This window comes from Macrobrachium rosenbergii, chromosome 25, assembly GCF_040412425.1.
Source record: "Macrobrachium rosenbergii isolate ZJJX-2024 chromosome 25, ASM4041242v1, whole genome shotgun sequence".
Taxonomy (NCBI): domain Eukaryota; kingdom Metazoa; phylum Arthropoda; class Malacostraca; order Decapoda; family Palaemonidae; genus Macrobrachium; species Macrobrachium rosenbergii.
Genome location: NC_089765.1, coordinates 12,044,302 through 12,066,033, shown reverse-complemented (window position 1 = coordinate 12,066,033; position 21,732 = coordinate 12,044,302). Strand labels below are relative to the sequence as shown.

The following is a 21,732-nucleotide window of genomic DNA, read 5'->3' as shown; positions in this document are numbered from 1 at the left end:
TTCAAATGACCACAGAACTCGTTCAGTACACTGCTCATTAATTTCAGCATCATGCCCTGTATATCAGCACTTAAATTCAGCACTTTGTTCATCTCGTCTGCCCAGTACTGATGATGCTGATGTTGATGCTATTGAGAGCTTGCACTCATCTCCTGTCTCCACAAATTTTGTGGGACTATGACCTTGTGTTTCAGCAGAATGGAGGTCACATGACCCCAGAGTACTTTGTTTCACAGTATTTAACAAACATTTTGGTATATGACCTTGTTTCAGCAGAATGGAGGTCATATGACCTTGTCAAAGGACTGTACAAAGCAGAATAGGCCTATAGGCCTATTTGTGAACGTTGGAGGCAGGCAAACGTTTCTCTTTGTTACTTCTATGAAAAATGAGTGCTTTAATCAGGATAATTATAAGTAATCCACTTAAATTTAGTGTCAGGAGAACATAAGTGTTGATTTCGAAAGCAAAAGAATGCAGTATTGAACAAACATTGCATTACTTTAGGCCTATCTGTGAACTTTGAACACAAGCAAAGTTTTCAATTTACACAGTCTATGAAAAGTAAGTGCTTTTATCGGGATTATTATAAATAATCCACTTAAATTTAGGTCAGGACCATAAGTGTTAATTCCCAAAGCAAAAAGAAAGCCCTGAAAGTTATTGGGTACTAGACATGTCGTACTAAAAGTGCCACATTTATGCACAGACATGAAGCATAATCGTGTCGACTTGTGATGACAAAACCCAAGTAATTCGTTTGTTTGCCTTAATATTTTTGTGTGTAGCTTCATAATAAGATCTTATGGAGGTCAGAGAGTTATATTCTGCATTGAACATAAATATATAAAGGTCAGGAGACGCTATACCCAGCCAATATATACCCGCAAAAGGGCATAACTTTCTCCTGGCGTGACCGTTACCAGATGCACTGAGGTAAGGTAAGCCCCTTTTTGCTCCGACGAGAAGCAGTTATCGAATTAAAAAAAAAAGTATATTTGGAAGTTGCCGTTTCACTTACATATAACAAAAAAGTATATTGAAAACCTCAAGGAAATCTGGACGAGCTTTCGTACGTTATTTCGTAAAGATTTCTTAAAGATTTGTTGAAGATTTCGTGAGGTTTCTTATGCTTTGTAAGCGAAGACTTCCAACTAGGCCTATATTACTAGTTGGTTAGATGATTTTATCAGGATATTTTAACGTAAATCAAGACTCAATAAAATTGAAAGATTTTTTTTACTTATGGGAAAATGTAATGGATTTTGTTAGTCGTTATGGAAATCAAAATTGAGATATAATGACTTATTTCAATGATAGGTCTAATTTTTCTCTTTTCTGTAACACCTCTCTCTCTCTCTCTCTCTCTCTCTCTCCAGATGAGGAAATAACTCCCTGTTTATTAAAAAATAATAAAAATAAGAATAAAAGTTTAAATGCTCAGTCTAATGTTTCCATTCTCTCTCTCTCTCTCTCTCTCTCTCTCTCTCTCTCTCTCTCTCTCTCCAACCAAGGTGACGAAATAAATCCCGTTGATAAAAAAATAATGAAAATAAAAAAAAAAATGTCCAGGCAAGTATAAATGTCACAAGAGCAACCATTTTCTCCCTCTGAAATATCACTAGACCTAATTCACCTAAAACTGTTATGGCCGGATATCCAAATGTCATGACTGATTGCTTAGCTTTACTGGCGTCTTATTGTCTATCTATATATCTATTTCACTAATCCTAAATCCTGTAATCCTCCCTCAAAAGCCCTTAAAATTAAAGAGATCCCTACAGGATTGTCTGAGTCTGCATTACTGAAATACCACTGTTATGGCCAGATATCCCAATGTCATGATTGATTGCTTAGCTTTACTGGCGTCTCTGTGTCTGTCTATATATCTATTTCATTAATCCTGAAATCCAGTAATCTCCCAAGGAGGTTGGAATCCTCCCCCATAAGCCGTTAAACAGAAAGAAATCCCTACTGGCTTATCTGAGTCTGCATTACTGAGGTTTAACTTTATGCTTGAGTTTGAATTTAATACTCAACAAAAGCCTGCCAGAGCTTTAACGTAAGTCCTGTGCCCCCTCAAAGGTCAAAGGTCACTGCAGTCCGAGAGAGAGAGAGAGAGAGAGAGAGAGAGAGAGAGAGAGAGAGAGAGAGAGAGAGAGAATCAAGAAATTAGACTAAAGTGGTTTAAGATACTTTTTCCTAATAGTTAAGACTTTTCCGTTTGTGAAGCCTTACCAAAAAGGCTTCTAAGACTTGTAAATAACGAGAGAGAGAGAGAGAGAGAGAGAGAGAGAGAGAGAGAGAGAGAGAGAGAGAGAGATGAAAGGACTGCTGTCTTCGACAAAGGAAAGCAGAGGGAGGAAGTGTTCAAGAGTCAAGAATTTAGACTAAAAAAGGTTTAAGACTTTTTCTTAAGCAAAGCCTTGCCAGAAGGGCTTCTAAGACTTTAAATAACCCGAAGAATTATTGAGGGTAGAGAGAGAGAGAGAGAGAGAGAGAGAGAGAGAGAGAGAGAGAGAGATACTAGAAAAAGGTTTCAAAACATTTTTCCGAATAGTTGAGATTTTCCCATAAGTAAAACCTTACCAAGAACTCCTCTAAAACACACACACACACAGACAGAGAGAGAGAGAGAGAGAGAGAGAGAGAGAGAGAGAGAGAGAGAGATTAATTTATATTTTCCCCTCAATGGCGCCATGCCCAGATTCCCACCACACGAGTCTTTTTGGCCAGCTTGGGAGAGCGTTCAAGGTCAAAACTCTTTCTCTCTCTCTCTCTCTCTCTCTCTCTCTCTCTCTGTCTCTCTGTCTCTCTGTCTCTCTCTCTCTCTCTGTTGCACTTGTTGAGAGGATTTAGTTTCCCGCAGAGAGAGAGAGAGAGAGAGAGAGAGAGAGAGAGAGAGAGGAAGTTTTCAGCAATGCAGCACGTGTACCCTTGTCAATCACTAGGCCTAATTCTTCAGGAATTAAGTGTTCCCTTGTCAATGGCCAGGACTCTCTCTCTCTCTCTCTCTCTCTCTCTCTCTCTCTCTCTCTCTCTCTCTCTGTCGAGAAAGGGAAGAAGTCTTCAGGAGTGAAGCTTATATACCCATGCCAATCACTAGGCTTCAGTTTCTAAGCCTTCAAGAATTATGTAATCTATCCAATGGCCAGTCTCTCTCTCTCTCTCTCTCTCTCTCTCTCTCTCTCTCTCTCTCTCTCTCTCTCTCTCTCTCTCTCCGAAAATAAAGCGAAACACCCTTGTCAGTCGCTAGATCTATGTCTTCAGAAGTGAAGCATGTATCCATGTCAATAACCTTCTCTCTCTCTCTCTCTCTCTCTCTCTCTCTCTCTCTCTCTCTCTCTCTCTCTCTCTCTCTCTCACACACACACACAGAAAGGGAAGAAGACTTCAGGAATTAAATATACATACCCTTGCCAATCACTAGGCCTAGGTCCCTAAGCCTTCAGAAATGAACCCTGTACCCTTGTCAATAACCTCTCTCTCTCTCTCTCTCTCTCTCTCTCTCTCTCTCTCTCTCTCTAATTTGCCACATTGATTAAATTTCGCAAGGGCGCGAGAGAAACCACTTCTAATTGAAGAAGCTTCTGCCTTGCAATGGCGGACAACAGAATCCTTCATAATTACGAAACAACACCACCGGGAAGGGTAGACAGAGGATCTGTTGAGTCTATTGACACCATTCTACCCTTTAAGGAGTTTTCTATTATCCCGTGAGATTGCATCTTGCTCGCTTACTTCCTCTATTATCTATTGCCTCCACTTTTTCACCTCCTCCGTCCCTCGCAAATAGTACTAGGCTTGTTCTGTTGTGTTTTGGTTCGACTTCTCTCTCTCTCTCTCTCTCTCTCTCTCTCTCTCTCTCTCTCTCTCTCTCTCTCTCTCTCTTGAGTTCTCTGTGCCTTTGTTTGTCAAATATTCTCTCCATTATCTCCTTAATTATCCTTTTTTTTACTTATAGTTTTCTCTTGTTTCTTATATTTTAATTCCTATTTTTCTCATTCTTCTTTCGCCAATAGTACGAGGTTTTCCTCTGCTCTCTCTCTCTCTCTCTCTCTCTCTCTCTCTCTCTCTCTCTCTCTCTCTCTCTCTCTCCTTTTTCTTGGGTTCTCTGCGTCCCTGTTTATCGAATATTCTCTTTTTCTCTCTTTAATGTTTTTCTTTCTTGAAGTGACCTTACATGACCTTAAAAGACCCTTTATATGTGCACGTTTTCCCTTTGGGGCCAAGACTGACCTTTTCTTCTTCTTCTTCTTCTTCTTCTTCTTCTTCTTCTTCTTCTTCAGAAGTGGGGCCAAGACTGACCTTTTCTTCTCCTTCTTCTTCTTCTTCAGAAGTGGGGTCAAGACTGACCTTTTCTTCTTTTTCTTCCCCTTCTTCTTCTTCTTCTCAAGAAGTGGGGCCAAGACTGACCATTTCTTCTTCTACTTCTTCTTCTTCTTCTTCTCCTTCAGAAGCGGGGTCAAGACTGACCTTTTCTTCTTCTTCTTCTTCTTCTTCTTCTTCTTCTTCTTCTTCTTCTTCTTCTTCTCAAGAAGTGGGGCCAAGACTGACTTCTTCTTCTTCTTCTTCTTCTTCTTCTTCTTCTTAAGAAGGACAATTTCATTACTGAGCTTAACTCGTTTTCCAGTGACTAGTGGACTGTCTCGAGTCTCAGTTCAGTTAAAATATTGTTTCTTTGCGTCATTCGCATATTAATTCATCTTTGTTTTTATGTTTACCATATTAATTCATTGTTGTTTCTTTGTTTATTGATGAGTCTCGTGACGACTGAGACGCAAAACAACAGCAAACGAAGGAGAAACAACAAAGAAAGAACAGCAGCGCTGACTATAAGCCTAGCTCGAACATGACTCTTACGGCAGACCAAAATATGAAAAGAAATTTTTATGCATCATCATTATTATTATTATTATTATTATTATTAACAACAGTAGGAATATGAGTGTCTACACCTCCTAAAATATAACAACAGCAAAGGAAAAACAATAGTACTAACTAATGAGTCTAGAGAAGTTTAAACTGAAGAGAGTTTCTATGTACTATTATTATTATTATTATTATTATTATTATTATTATTATTATTATTATTATTATTATTATTATTATTATTATTATTATTATTATTATCAACGTCTACTCTGTTTTTATCAACATCAACATCTACATAAAATAATCTAGACGAACTGAACGCAAAAAAATTATCATAACAACGAAACAAGAGAGTGTTGCCACAAGATGTTCATTGCGAAGGGAACAAATACGTTTGACAATGGCTTAGTTAATGGCTTAGTTCTCTCTAAAAGTCAACAATGATTAGATTGCCTAAACAGCTGATGGATGTTGCAACGTCGTTTAAGACATGCAATTGTGTGCTTGCTTGTTGTGTACAGAGAGAGAGAGAGAGAGAGAGAGAGAGAGAGAGAGAGATTTCCATTTGTCTTAAGAGTTTTCATTTCATTTGTCTTAAAAGAGAAAGAGACATGCAGAGACAGAGACAGAAGAGAGAGAGAGAGAGAGAGAGAGAGAGAGAGAGAGAGAGAGAGAGAGAGAGAGAGAGAGAGAGAGAAACCTTTAATCTGAATTAAAAAAATGATCTTACAATTCATTTTAGGAGAAAAATTATAAAAAAACGTTAGAAAAAACACCCTTCAACGTATTAGCAAAGTAATCTCGACACCCCTTTCAAAGAAAACGTTAAAAAAAACACCCGTACAAGAAAATACAACTAAAAACACCCTTCCACAAAAAAAACATTATCATCGAACCCCTTTAAAAGACATTACAAAAAAACATCACCACAAAACCCTAGAAAAAAACACCATTTAAATTAAAAAAAAAAAACAAAGAATATATTAGAATCCCTTTAAAAAACAGTAGGAAAAAATCATCACCACAAGAAAACACAGAAAAAAACCTTTATTGAATTAAAAAGTTATCAATGAACCCATTTAAAAAATCATTAAAAAAACCACCCTACAAGAAAAAAAAACACCCTTTAACCAATAAAGAGTTATTTTAAAACTTCATTATAAAATTAAGAAAAAACAGTCAAGAAAAACAATAAATAAAAAACCACGCCACAAAAAAAAAAAACTTCTATTCCCTTGTCTTGCATCAACCATCTCCCTTTAAAGAATTAAAAAAACCAAGTTATCTTAGAACTCTTCTAGAAAAAACTAAAAAAACTACAATAAAAACCCAAGAAACAAAAGCCAGCATTTAAAATTTTGAAAACAACTGTTATCTTAGGAAACACTGAGAAATAAAAACAAATGTTTTCTTAGAATCCATTTAAAAACATAAGAAAAAAACACCCATGCAAGATAAAAACACCATTTGAAAAGAACGAAAACTTTAAAGCGTTATGCCAACGAACTCTTCAACCAATAACAAAAATGCGGCGAAGGGGAAGTTTTCTGTTTGATGATTACAGATCCATACCGATTTGCAGCATGTAATCAAGGTTTTTACCGCAAATCGGTCTATCTTTCGGTGGTCTCGGTAAATAAAATGCTGTATGAGCTAGAGGGCTGCAATTTTATCTGCTTGTGAAAGGGTGGATGATTAACCACTGCCCTCGGCAGGTGGCCTATCCTATATCGGTGCCAGAAGCACGATTATGGCTAACTTCAACCTTAAATAAAATAAAAACTACTGAGGCTAGAGGGCTGCAATTTGGTCTGTTTGATGATTGGAGGGTGGATGATCAACATACCAATTTGCAGCCCTCTAGCCTCAGCGGTTTTTAAGATCTGGGGGCGGACAGTAAAAGTGCGGACAGGAAAGAGAGCGGACGGATAAAGATAGCACAATAGTTTTCTTTTCAGAAAATTAAAACCCAAGAAATAAAAAAAAAAAACACGAGAAGAAGAATAAACAGACAAAAAAAAAAACTCCTTCTCTTTCCTTATCGGGCACCACCTTATTGAATGGGCCAAACCCCGGCGAATCACGAGCTATTGAAAACACTTTAGGAGAATCAGTCGCGAATCACTGACGGTTCCTCGATGGAGATTCGCCGTTTCTCGAAGACGAAGGGGATTCATTTGGAGGAATAATTCTCCTTTTGATGCGCATTGTAATCCTTGTGATCTCCTTTGTGATGCTTGGGGATTTACTTAAGTATACTGTCAATTCGTAGAGAATTTATTTGTAAGAATAAATCTCCCTTAATCCTTGTAATCTACTTCCGAATACTTGTGATCTCCTTTGGGGATTTAGTGAAATCAGTCTTCAAATCAAATGTTCGTAGAGGAGTTATTTGTAGGAATAAATCTCCCCTTTAATCTGCATTGTAATCCTTGTAATCTCCCTTGGAATCCTCTTAATCTCTTTCGGGAATTCAGTGAAGCAATTCTTCAGACTGAATCAGAAATCAAACTCATATATCGTATTTATTTGTAATAAAATCCCCCATATCCAAACGCGCTGTAATCCTTGTAATCTCCTTCGACAAAAATACCGAGTCTCCCTTTCCTTATGTAATCCTCTTAGGATTTAAATCCTCCTCCTGAAACCGATTCTGAAATTTATGCAGGAATGTCTTGGTGTCGCCTGTGGTAAGAAATTCGTGGTGCTTTTTTTTTTTAGCATGACTAGTCGGTTTTTTGGAGATTTCGCTTATAAATCCGGCCTCTTCAGGAATTACTCACATAGGTTCAGACTCCTTGGGGATTTGTCCAGTTTTTGAAAAAGAAAAATTTTGCAATTGACAAAAACAATTGGGTGAATTTTGCCCTTTTTTTTTAATCATGTTTTTGTTTTTGTTTTTGTCTGTGGCCGTATGCTCTTTTGCACGTACAAACACACTGTGAGAAGTCAGTCTTTTTTTTTTCATTATCTATTGAAATTAAAGTAACGCAAAAGATGATACATATTTACATACATATATGTAATATATATATAATAATATATATAATATATATAAAGATTTAAACAAGTTATCATTACGCCTAAAATAATATCAAAATCTTTATCCTAAAAAATAATTAATTTCTTAATTATCTTAATTTCAATTCTGCCCCATTAAAGAAAATAAAGATAAAGAGTTGATGACAGCGTAGAAACCCAAGTGCATTTGTCTACAAGTAACCATTACAACAAATAAATACTGTTTTTATACTTAGTTACATTTTGAGGAAAAAAAAACATTCAACTTTTCTGTGGCGGAGAAAGAATTCATTTCTTATCACTGTAAGCCATTATCTTCACTTTATCTACGTTTCCTGGCCACTTCTCTCGCATTTTCTATCATCTCCTGTCAGAGAAAACTATTGTGCAGACTTTGTCTGTCCGTCCGCCCTCAGATCTTAAAAACTACTGGGACTAGAGGGCTTCAAATTGGTATGTTGATAATCCACCCTCCATTCATCAAACGTTCCAAACTGCAGCCTGTTTTTAGTTTTCTGTTAAAGAAAACTATTGTGCAGACTTTGTCTGACTCTCCGCCCTCAAATCTTAAAAACTACTGGGGCTAGAGGGCTGGAAATTGGTGTGTTGATCATCCACCCTCCAGTCATCAAACATACCAAATTGCAGCCCTCTAGCCTCAGTAATTTTTATTTTATTTAAGGTTAAAGTTAGTCATAATCGTTCGTCTGGCAACGATATAGGACATGCCGACAACTGACCCGTGGTTAGAGTTTCATGGGCTGCGGCTCATACAGCAATATCCTAGATCATTTTCGGTGGCCTTGATTATATGATGTACAGAAAACTCGACTGAGGGGAAGAAACTTTGGCCCATTGTTTACTTGTTTGTTCTTCATTCCAGCGGAAGCACAAACCACAGAATAACATTATTTCAGTATATTTATGTTTGTGAACGTTTTACAGAACCGGAAATAGGTCAAAAGTCACGGAGGGTACCCAGAACGTTTGGCAACATCCGTCAACAGAATGCATTTTTATCTTTCTTCTTTGAAATTAGAATTAACACAGTTTACATATACATACATTGACCTTGAGGATGCTACACTGGCATGTTGTCTACGTGCCACCTACTCCGAGGTGCTAGTACTAAATATGGCGGAAGCTCAATGGGACGCCTTGTTTAGCACTAGCCCCATCAGGGATCAAAGTACTATAGACAGCTATTTCTATATTGTGTGGTCGACAAATTATTTTGATAAACGACATCTTTGATCCCCGAGGGGCTAGTACTAAACATGGCGGAAGCTCAAAGGGACGCCTTGTTAGTACTAGCCCCTCGGCGATCAAAGTATCATATACACCCATTTCTATATTGTGTGGTCGACAAATTATTTTGATAAACAATATCTTTGATCACCGAGGGTGCTACTACTAAACATGGCAGAAGCTCAAAGAAATGATTGTTGGAGGTCAGTAGCGGAATACCGCAAGGGGATTTTGGGTCCCATAGTGTTTGAGGCTGTGATGATGGTGATATCATGATGATAATGATAAAGATGAAGATGATGATACCATTTTATATAACACTGTAAGGCTCCAAAAACGTTTGTAATTGTCTAACAGGAAAATGTAGAGCGGATGTACGTCCTTACAACCTTAACTTTGATGAACAGGATTCATGGCGTTGATATGAGTGTGTGTGTGTGTGTATCTGTGTGTGAGTGTGTGTATCTGTGTGTGTGTGTGTGTATCTGTGTGTGTGTATGTGTGTGTGTAAGTTCCCGTACCTGTACTTAAACCAGGAAAATCAGGTATTACAGGTTGGTCGAGATATTCCCAACAGGAAGAGTGAGAAGACTCCTGATAACACAGTCTTGTAACAAGATTTAAAAGATAATATGGAGTTTATATATATATATATATATATATATATATATATATATATATATATATATATATATATATATATATATATATATATATATATATATATATATATATATATATATAAATGAATTACGTTAAATTGATTTACATGCCGATTCCTGAATGAGCAAAGTTTTAGAATTAAATTTTTTTTTGTAATTTCACTTATATATATATATATATATATATATATATATATATATATATATATATATATATATATATATATAATATTAATTACTTAGCAAAAAATATAATTCTGAAGCTTTGCTCTTTCAGGACATCAGCACAAAAATAATTTAAGTAGTTCTTTAGGTCGTGTATACATTCGTAGAGTGAAATTCATTGTAGAATTATTTTAAAAACTAAACTAAAGTACTTTACAATTATTGATTTCATTTCAAAACATTTTTAAAACTAAACTGAAATATTTTTGAAGCAATTTTAAACGCTAGACAGCCTCCATTTAAACACAAACATCCTTTGAAGTACTTGGAAAATTATCTTAGGAAATTGAAAAAAATAATTATTCTGTGGTAATTTGTTTACAGTCATCGCCTGCCCTCTGGTGACCAGACACGGAGTTAATTTTCATCATTAAATAAACATTAATTCCCTTTAATTCCGACTTGTTTACTTATCCTTCAAGTGACGACTTAATGAATACTGAATTGAATTGAATACAGAATTCAGGCCAAAGGCCAAGCACTGGGACCTTTGAGGTCATTCAGCACTGAAATGGAAATTGACAGCAAAAGGTTTGAAAGGTTTAACAGGAAGAAACCTCTGTTACACTATGAATCAATTGTTAGGAGAGGGTGGAAAGTAAGATGGAAGAAAGAGAATGTGAGAGGAGGTACAGTAAAAAGAACCTTAAGTAATGCCTACAGTGCGCCACATGAAGAGCACTGACGGCACTACCACCCTCCCCCCGCCCACATGAAGATTAAAGTTATAAGTATCATGCCAGGTCATAGATTCCTAATAAGAGTACTTTTAAAAGGTACTGTACTCCACTTTACCAAACCAGGTCATGTGAGTAAATTAAACTGCATATTTTAAGGTCAAACAACTAATGACCTCTTCTTCATTTCTCTACATTTCTGGGTCATTTTATAGTTGAGGTTTTGGGGAACCCTTTGGCCGTCACTGAGAAGGCTCTTGACCTCCCGTGACTTACGGTGACTCCGAAGGTCATTTCTGGCACTCGAGCCGTGATTGCTTGACACGTCGTTGCCCCGGGCCTCCGTTGACCTTGAAGGTCATTGCTGCCACTTGACCCAGGATTGACCTTAGCTCTTGATATTCCGTGGTTTGGCAAATTCTAAGTGTCAGTTATCAATCATTTTTAAAAGGGTTTTATCTCTATTTAACGAGTTATTTCTGTGGTTTATAAGTGTTTTACTATGAAAAGTGGGTTTAATGTTGTGGACACTCTTATAAGTTGAAGTGTTTGTGCATCAGTGAGTTAAAGTGTGTTTTTGTAATGATTCTTAAAAATCAACACATATGGTTCAAGAAGATTTTGTATGTCATCAAGTTCACGTAGTACATTCTCGTAATGTTTCTCAAAGAGTTCACGTACATTTATACATATTGTTCCTCAAAGAGTTCACGTGCATTTTCACGTTCCTCAAACAGTTCAAGTATATTTTTACGTATTGTTCCTCAGAGAGTTTTCAAAGAGTTCACATATATTTTCGTAATGTTTCTTGAAGTTCGAATACATTTTCACTTTAAAGTCTCTCAGAGAATTCATGTATATTTTTGTATTGTTTTTTCAAAGAGTTCACATACATTTACGTAATGTTTCTAAAATAATTCACGTACTTTTAAAGTAATGTTTCTCAAATAATTCATGTACTTTTTAACGTAATGTTTCTCAATGATTTTACGTGTATTTTTACGTAATGTTTCTCAAAGAGTCCACGTACATTTTCGTTATGTTTCTAAGAGAATTCAAGTACATTTTCGTAATGTTTCTCAAAGAATTCACGTACATTTATATATAATGTTTCTCCAAGAATTCATGTAATGTTTCTCCAAGAATTCATGTAGTACATTATTGTAATATTTCTCTGAGAATTCACGTATATCAACGTAATGTTTCTCAAAGAATTCACGTACATTTACATGTAATGTTTCTCAAAGAGTTCACGGACATTTTTACGTAATATTTCTCAAAGAATTCACCTACACTTTCGTAATGTTTCTCACAGAAGTCACGCATATTCATGTAATGTTTCTCAAGGAATTCACGCAGTACATTTTCGTAATGTTTCTCAAGGAATTCACGCAGTACATTTTCGTAATGTTTCTCAAAGAGCTAACTCGACCGAATGACCTTCCCTCCAGGAAAATGACGATCGCGAGAACTCACAAGAAATCAAATTTCTTACGATAAACTTGACCCATGACCTGACTTTATGAATCAAGAAGACAAGACTCTGCTTTGTTGTATCTCTGAGAAAGTGATTGAAATTTATCCCATAGGAATTCCGTCTATTTACGTGACCTCAAAACCGGATCTGTGAATGTAGATACCCCTCTACCCGTGGCCCCGCCCCCCGCCCAAAAAAAGGGGGTGGGGAAGGGAGAGGGACCTTCTAGATCTCGTAAGCTAAAACTCTTCATCGTCATCTTCTTCTTCTTCCCAGAACACTAGCAATAGACAGCTGGGCTTATTGGGGGAACAGTCGAATTCTCGATACGTATCTCTCTCTCTCTCTCTCTCTCTCTCTCTCTCTCTTATGCAACATTTAACAGAGTCTTTGTATCCCTTTGCATCCAATAAGAAGAAGGCCCTTAATGGCGACCCTTTGGATTCTCTCTCTCTCTCTCTCTCTCTCTCTCTCTCTCTCTCTCTCTCTCTCTCTCTCTCTCTCAATTTGCAACTGGTACTTTGTGGTTGTCGAATATCCAACGTATCCTAAAATATTCATTACAAGTAACTCTTATTGTAAAGGTACTCTCTCTCTCTCTCTCTCTCTCTCTCTCTCTCTCTCTCTCTCTCTCTCTCTCTCTCTCTCTCTCTCTCTCAAATCAGCATCTGGTACCTTGTGGTTGTCGAATATCCAGTGTATCCTAAAAATATTCATTATATAAAGACTCTCTCTCTCTCTCTCTCTCTCTCTCTCTCTCTCTCTCTGTCGGTAGTAAGAAGTTTCGCCGATGACACAAGAATAAGTAGAGAAATTACTTGTGATGAAGATAGGAACTCGCTACAAAGAGACCTAAACAAAATATATGAATGGGCAGAGATAAATAGGATGGTATTTAACTCTGATAAATTTGAATAAATAAATTATGGTGATAAAGAAGGAATGCTATATGCATATAGGGGACCTAATAACGAGACAATCACAAATAAGGAAGCAGTTAAAGACCTTGGGGTGATGTTGAACAGGAATATGCTATGCAATGATCAAATAGCAATACGACTGGCAAAATGCAAAGCAAAAATGGGAATGTTGTTCCGGCACTTCAAAACAAGAAAAGCCGAACACATGATTATGCTTTATAAAACGTATGTACGTAGTCCCCTTGAATATTGCAATATGATATGGTACCCACACTACCAAAAGGATATTGCACAAATAGAGAGTGTGCAAATGTCCTTTACAGCTAGAATAGAAATTAAGGACCTTGATTACTGAGAAAGACTGCAATTCTTAAAATTATATAGTCTCGAAAGGAGATGAGAACGCTACATGATCATCCAGGCATGGAAACAGATAGAAGTAATCACCGAAAACATCATGGAGCCAAAAATATCAGAAAGAGCAAGCAGAGCTAGATTAATAGTGCCCAAAACTATACCAGGAAAACTAAGGAAAGCAAACAGGGCATTAATCCACTACGCACCAGCATCGATAATGCAGCGTCTATTCAGTGCGTTACCAGCTCATCTGAGGAACATATCAGGAGTGAGCGTAGATGCGTTTAAGAATAAGCTCGACAAATATCTAAGCTGCATCCCAGACCACCCAAGATTGGAAGATGCAAAATATACCGGAAGGTGCACTAGCAATTCTTTGGTAGACATCAGAGGTGCCTCACACTGAGGGACTTCCTGGGGCAACCCCCACGAACTGTAAGAATTAAGAATTATATACAAGAGAGAGAAAGAGAGGACTTTTATTTCCCACCCTCTGATGAATGGCCCTGGTAGTCTCTCTCTCTCTCTCTCTCTCTCTCTCTCTCTCTCTCTCTCTCTCTCTCTCTCTCTCTAGTTTCAAGGCAGAAGATTTGGGGTAATATCTCCATCATAAGTTCTTCCTCTGTCTGATTAAGCCGTTTGTTGAAGCCGTTGTTTGTGTGGCCTCCTTTGTTTGTGAACGGGTGTGATGTGTTGGTGTCTTGTTTGTGATTTTGGGGGAGAATTATCTAGCCTGGTCGAGTGTCTCGTGATTTGCATATTTTTAATGGCAATCGGAGTACAAAGTCTGTACCTCAATGAGCTTGTTAGTTTTCTGTACTGAGGCTAGAGGGCTGCAAATTGGTATGTTGATCATCCACCCTTCAGTCGTCAAACATATCAAATTGCAGCCCTCTAGCCTCAGTAGTTTTTATTTTATTTAAGGTTAAAGTTAGTCATAATCGTGCTTCTGGTAACGATATAGGATAGGACACTACCGGGCCGTGGTTAAAGTTTCATGGGCCGCGACTCATACAGCATTATACCGAGACCACTGAAAGATAGATATATATATATATATATATATATATATATATATATATATATATATATATATATATATATATATATATATATATATATATATATATATATATATATATATATATATATATATATATATATCTCACAGTTCTGCTGAAAATACCCAACTTTCTCCTATAGGTAACATTTCTGATTACACCACTTAACAAATTTCCAAAAATTGGTTTTTGAACGTACTCAGAAAGCTTAGTAGTTATATTCCTAATCATTCTACACACGTTTAGACATTACTACTTCTTAAAATGAGCTTCCTAAAACCTGGGCGTTATTTGTACTTAAAATAAAGCTTAGAATAACGTTTAGCTAGTCTTTGCAACATTTGCAATCATGAATCTAGAATAACAATGTCACTTTTATACTTAAACTTATTTTCCTGTTAATATCTAATTCAATATCTAAGTAAGATCTAGGTAGTTACTTATAAAACAGTAATAAGAATATTTTTCTAAAAATAAATTAATATTTTTCTATACTTTTAAAATAGTCGTAAGTATATTTTCAAAGTGTGCTTAAGTGCTGATATTATATATATGTTGCGTGAATGTATTCTGTAGGTGTAAGTGTAGACCAGGCTTTGCATTCTCTCTCTCTCTCTCTCTCTCTCTCTCTCTCTCTCTCTCTCTCTCTCTCTCTCTCTTACTGTATGTTCTCTCTTATTGTATGTGTTGTGTAAATATATTCTGTACGTGTGAGTTTAATTACAGATTTGCATTTTCTCTCTCTCTCTCTCTCTCTCTCTCTCTCTCTCTCTCTCTCTCTCTCTCTCTCTCTCATACACACGCTTATCTATGTGTGTGTGTTTATGTACCTGTGTATGTATACAGAGAGAGAGAGAGAGAGAGAGAGAGAGAGAGAGAGAGAGAGAGAGAGAAACCCACGATCTTCAAACAGAATCTAGGCAGAACCACCCCCAACCCAAGGAGAGCTCGATAATTCCTTAGGGCGAGAATCCATCACGATTTCACGTCACTGCGACGTTGCCAAACCATCGACAGATGCAACATTAAAATCCCATTCCCCCATTGATATGAGAAGGTCCCGGGACCGATTTGTCGACGCGAGAAGGCCGCCGGGTGTCACAGAGAGAGGAAGAGTGAAAGAAGGAGTCAATGTCCCTGCCATAAGGTGGAGACTGGCGAAGAACTGGCGGCTGTTGGGGGAGGATGGAAGCGCTGGGGGGTGTGAATGTAATTCTTGTCATTGGTCTAACTTGACTCGGCCTGAAGTTACTTGAATTACTGTAGTGAGTGCCTCGTTTAATTCAACATGAATAATTTCTTTCACCAAGGAAGTAGCAGGATTATTTTGTTACTTGATTGATCTGACTTGCCACCTGGCGTAGCTGACTAGAATCACTATTGTTGCAGTTTTTTTTTTCTTTTCGTCATTTTTATGTGACGATGAATTCATTACCTCCCCTGCCCTGCTTGATAATATTATGTCAGACACACACACACACACACAGAGTAAGGTCTGCTAGTGCTATTCACCTCATTACTTTTTCTTTAAGAGATTAAGTGATAACATATTTGTAAAGTGTGTCTTCTAGAGAGAGAGAGAGAGAGAGAGAGAGAGAGAGAGTCTACTAGTGTGTGAGCATAGGCTTATCTGTAGTTACTCAGTTCATTATTTTGTCTTTAATAGATTGATATTTGCAAAGTATGTTTCAGAACTGGAGAGAGAGAGAGAGAGAGAGAGAGAGAGAGAGAGAGAGAGAGAGAGAGAGAGAGAGAGAGAGTTCTTCAGCATCACTTTGGACAACTACAGTGTGATATACAGCCATTGGCATTAGACAATACATTGCTTTCACAAACAGATACACATGTATACACTTTTCAAAGGCCCTACAGTACATGAAAGTATAAATATACAGAAACACACTCATCAGAATAAGAAAGTATATTGCTACCAAACTAAGATACAAAAGCAGTGTACACACACATACACACTTGCTTATGCATCTAAACCTCAAATCAATAACTACACTGGACGAGTCTCTGGTACTTTTTCTGTAAACGTTAGACTGGTTACTCATAAACAATTACAAACGTTTCCTGGCAATATATTTAAACATTTTTATATACAAACGTTCGTTTTAAATGTCCCGACCTGTATCATCATTTCTCTCTATCAGTTCATCTTAAGAATAAACATCTAATATTCATTTTCTTATCTCGAATGATAACAATTGAGCTGACTCGTATTGTGTACTTATACTAACATGTTGAATAGAGAGAGAGAGAGAGAGAGAGAGAGAGAGAGAGAGAGAGAGAGAGAGAGAGAGAGAGAAAGGTTTAAGCAATCATTCCAAATATGACTTCCACAGTATTGAGAAACATTGAACACCAGACGGGAAGGAAAAAATAAAACAACGCCACTGAGAGAGAGAGAGAGAGAGAGAGAGAGAGAGAGAGAGAGAGAGAGAGAGAGAGAGAGTAGGTTGGGCATGGCCTCCTTAATACGAAAACGATGCAAATTCGTCTACCCAATCGACAGAGGGTATGGGTGACGTCATACATTTTCTATATTGGAGATAATGAGACGAATCCTCAGAGAATGTCACGTGGTACCCAAGATCCCGGGGCACTGAGAAGAGAGAGAGAGAGAGAGAGAGAGAGAGAGAGAGAGAGAGAGAGAGAGAGAGAGATAGGGGCGGGGCACAGCAGTGTATGTGAGAGATGGAGGCACATGATGATATGCCCCTCCTCCTGCAAAGAGAGAGAGAGAGAGAGAGAGAGAGAGAGAGAGAGAGAGACCAAGGAGGGAGAGTTAGGAACGTGGGCATGTGCCCATAAGCCACCGAATTACACCTTAAGAAAAGCCCCACCTTATGGGGGAGGGAATCTGAGTTATATTGGTGAGAACGCATGTCTCTCTCTCTCTCTCTCTCTCTCTCTCTCTCTCTCTCTCTCTAGACAGGCCTTAGACAAGTGCCTCAGTGCCGTTCCCAACACGTCTCCAGAAGTGCATGTATATTTATTATCACTGATTTATCTTTTTGTTTATTGTTGTTTTGAGACACAAGGTCCCTTTTTCGAATTCTAGTTTCGTTAAGGATGTTTCTTGCTAAAACAACTCAGACAAATGAACAAAACAAGCTAAAACAACTCGGAAAATGGAAAGAAACAACAGTTTTGTCTTCATACAAGGGGGCGTTTATACAAAAGCACCATTTGGAAGGGAACGGGTCCTCCTAATGAAAGATTTACCTGTACACTTCCAGGTAGAGCAAGGGTTTACCTGTGGACTTGCAGGTAGAGGAAGGGTTTACCTGTACACTTACAGGTAGAGGAAGGGTTGACCTGTACAGTTACAGGTAGGGGACAGGTTGAACTGTACACTAACAGGTAGAGGAAGGGTTTACCTGTACAGTTACAGGTAGAGGAAGGGTTTACCTGTACACTTACAGGCAGAGGAAAGGTTGAACTGTACACTTACAGGTAGAGGAAGGGTTTACATGTACACTCACAGGTAGAGGAAGGGTTGGCCTGTACACTTACAGGTAGAGGAAAGGTTTACCAGCACACTTAGAGTTGAGGCTTACAGTTAACAAGGAACACAGAGAGAAAAAGATACAGGAAAACAGAGAAAAATCAAAGTACTTACGTTCTGTTGATGTCGTATCTCAGCGGCTGATTCCAAAACGACCCCACGTACACCCTCTCGACTTCCGGGGTATTGAGAATCTTGCCCAGGGACCACATGAGCGCCCCGTACACCCTCATGAGCTGCTGGTGGTCAATCATGTCAGCCTTGTTCAGGACGATGCGAATCTTGTCGTGCTGGCCTCTGAGTCTCTCGAGAAAGCACCGGAACTCGTCGGAGATGTCGAGTTTGTGGGCGTCGAAGAGGAGGATAATCCTGTCGACGCGCTCGGCGAACCACTCCAAGACGGCGTGGAAGTCGTAGCCGCGGTCGACCCTCTGCTTCTCCCCCGACAGGATCCCCGGGGTGTCGACGATCGTGATGCCCTTCAGGACGCTCGAGTCCACGTTCGAACACTGGAACCTGTTCAGGAAGGTGTTGCCGTATCTGGACAGAGGCCTGAAGGGCTTCTTGGGGTCGACCACGAGGGCGTTGCCCGGGATGATGCCGTCCCTGTCGCCGTGCATGACCACGACGAAGCTGTCCGTCGTGGGCTCCGGCCCTATGCGGATGCCGGGGAAGTCCTTTTCGAGGACGTACCGGATGAACGTCGTCTTTCCGGTCGAGTACTGCCCCACCAGGAGAATCATGGGCTTGGCGTCGAAGTCCGTGTCGTCGAGGGGCGGCGAGTGGAAGTCCTGGAACTGGTAGGCCTTCTCTAGGGGCAGCACCTTGTGCTTGTAGACCGTCTTGAGGCCCTCGAGGACCGTCTCGCACATTTGGAGCTGACGGCGCTTCTCCTCTTTGCTTATCCACGAGAACATGGTGACGGAGGCGATGACGGGGGTCCGGGTAGCGACCGGGAGGAGGACATATGCGACCGGCGGAGACACCAGCTAGGGGCACACTACTGGGCTGCTTCGTCTTCTTCTTCAGCTGCTGCCACAGAGACCCGACCCACTGGCTGGCACGCCACAAGGCAGCAGCGGCGACGGGAGGTTCTTCGTCCACTAGAAGTCGCCTCACTCGCGTCTGGTGTGCTGTGCCTGGCTGTACCCCCTCCCCCTCTCTCCTTCTCCCCCCCTTGTTCCTGATGCCCTCCTAATGCCCCTCTCCCTCCCTGTGGCTTCTGCTGCTGGTGCCTGCCAAGCTCTGCGCCAAATCTGTCCTCCTCCTCCTCCTCCTCCTCCTCCTCCTCCTCCTCCTGCTCCTCTTCGTGAATATACCCACACCTACCTTCCTTAGGGCTGCTTCTGTTGGTGTGCCTCTTTTTACAACAGAGGGGTATCCGTAACAATGGATGGGTGTTCCCTTGTCTGTGTGTCTGTCTGGGGTTGTCTGTGTACTGTGTCTGTGGTGACTGTGTCTGTGGTGTCTGTGAACTGTGTGTATCTTTGTCTGTGTGCTGTATCTGTGTTTTTCCTGTCTGTGTACTGTGTCTGTGTCTGTCTGTGTCTGTCTGTGACTCTGTGTCTGTGTCTCTTTGTCTGTTCTGTGTCTGTTTGAATGATGCATTTTACTGTGCATCTCTCTCTAAGTTCTCTCTCTCTCTCTCTCTCTAAATGAATAACTGACATTTTAAATGTTCTTACATTCTCTTTCTCTCCTCTCTCTCTCTCTCTCTCTCTCTCTCTCTCTCTCTCTCTCTCTCTCAGTAACTCATCCCATACAGTGCTTGTCCATTACATTAACTCTTTACATTTCAGTCCACCTCTCTCTCTCTCTCTCTCTCTCTCTCTCTCTCTCTCTCTCTCTCTCTCTCTCTCTCTCTCTCTTCACGTCACAGCTTTTTGTCCCAATGTTGATCTGAAATTTAAACCCGAAAGTAAAGTTGTTCGCCGACGATCTGTCTCTCCCTGCTATGTTTATCTGTTTCTCATTTGCTCACAATCTCTCACTTCCGCCGATTATCTCACTATCTCTCATTCGCGGCCAATTTTCCAATCGTCGAAGCTAAGCGAACCAATCGCAAGCTGCCTGTCAGGAATCAGCTGTTTAGAGATGATTGGCTTACGCACACACACACATACGCACGCACACATATATATATAGGCTATATATATTATATATATATTTTTTTACAGTTACTGTGAGATGGGGGCAGGAAGTCTTGGAAAGCTTCGTAACTTTTTTTTTATTAAAATTTCAGTTAGATAGCATCCTGTTTGTACGAGGTACTGTCATTCTCTCTCTCTCTCTCTCTCTCTCTCTCTCTCTCTCTCTCTCTCTCTCTCTCTCTCTCTCTTGTACATGCCACAAAAACACCACCTAACATTATTCATTACTACCATATTCACCATCCTTTTATGAATAACTTATACCCAAAGTGTATATAATCTTATAATTATAATTCCTATTATTATTGTCTACTCTTACTCCACTTTACTATGAGTTACTCTCTCATCCATTCATCCTTTTGCGTTTTACTATGATTTACTCTCTCATTCATTCATCCTTTTTGCGTTCTACTATGAGGTACTCTCTCTCATTCATTCATCCTTTTTGCGTTCTACTATGAATTACTCTCATTCATTCGTCCAATTTGCGTTTTACTATGAGTTATTCTCTCATTCATCCATCCTTTTGCGTTTTACTATGAGTTATTCTCTCATTCATTCATCCTTTTTGCATTCTATTATGATTTACTCTCTCATTCATTCATCCTTTTGCGTTTTACTATGAGTTATTCTCTCATCCACTCATCCTTTTTGTGTTCTAATATGAATTACTCTCTCATTCATTCATCCTTTTGCGTTTTACTATGAGTTATTCTCTCATTCATTCATCCTTTTTGCTTTTTATTATGAATTACTCTCTCATTCATCCTTTTGCGTAGTAAAATTCATTCAGATTTTTTGTTTTGTTTTTTTCAATTGCTGTTTATTTTCTTTCATTTTTGTTTTATTTTTATTTATTTTATTTCAATTGCCTGCCTTAAGTTATGTTATTACTTTTCTTTGCTAAAATCGTAGGAAGCGTTTCAGCTCTCTCTCTCTCTCTCTCTCTCTCTCTCTCTCTCTCTCTCTCTCTCTCTCTCTCTCTCTCTCTCTCTCATTTCTCTCGTTCATGCTTTTTCTACGAGAATTAGTCTCTCTCTCTCTCTCTCTCTCTCTCTCTCTCTCTCTCTCTCTCTCTCTCTCCTCCCCCACGTGTACCAAGCCATAATTATTTGCCAATACGCAACACACAGCAAAATATACAATACCATGACTCAGACACTTTCAGTTTCACTTCTTGCAAATCAGCAGTCCAATATTGATCAAATTTGAGGTTAGTAAATTTATAAGGCTACTACGGACAGGTAATGCAAACAGGTGTGGAAATAGTCATAAAAATAAAAAAATAACTGTCGTATGCATTTTGGAAATGACAAACAACGGCAACTGAAAATAATAACCTGAGTGCGAATATAGGCAAGCAGAAATGTGATGATAATCATAATAACTAGAACAAGAAGAGGCAGGAAAGAGGAAATAATGAAGAAGAAGAGGAAGAAGAAGAAGAAGAAGAAGAAAGAAGAAGAAGAAGCAGAAGGAACAACAAGGCATGCACAAGCAATCCTGCAAAAACAAACAAAAAATTCATTCAGAATCTTCTTCTTT

General features: G+C 38.9%; 1 protein-coding gene across 1 annotated transcript in view; it reads right to left on the bottom strand.

Annotated features, from left to right (window-relative positions):
- Positions 1–19,160, bottom strand: part of Past1 (putative achaete scute target 1) — a 97,517-nt gene extending 78,357 nt beyond the window's left edge. The window contains exon 1 of the mRNA XM_067126876.1: positions 18,152–19,160. Coding sequence (XP_066982977.1) covers positions 18,152–18,954 — 803 coding nt within the window. The 5' untranslated portion in view covers positions 18,955–19,160. The remainder of the gene's footprint in view (positions 1–18,151) is intronic.
- Positions 19,161–21,732: the final 2,572 nt, after the last annotated feature.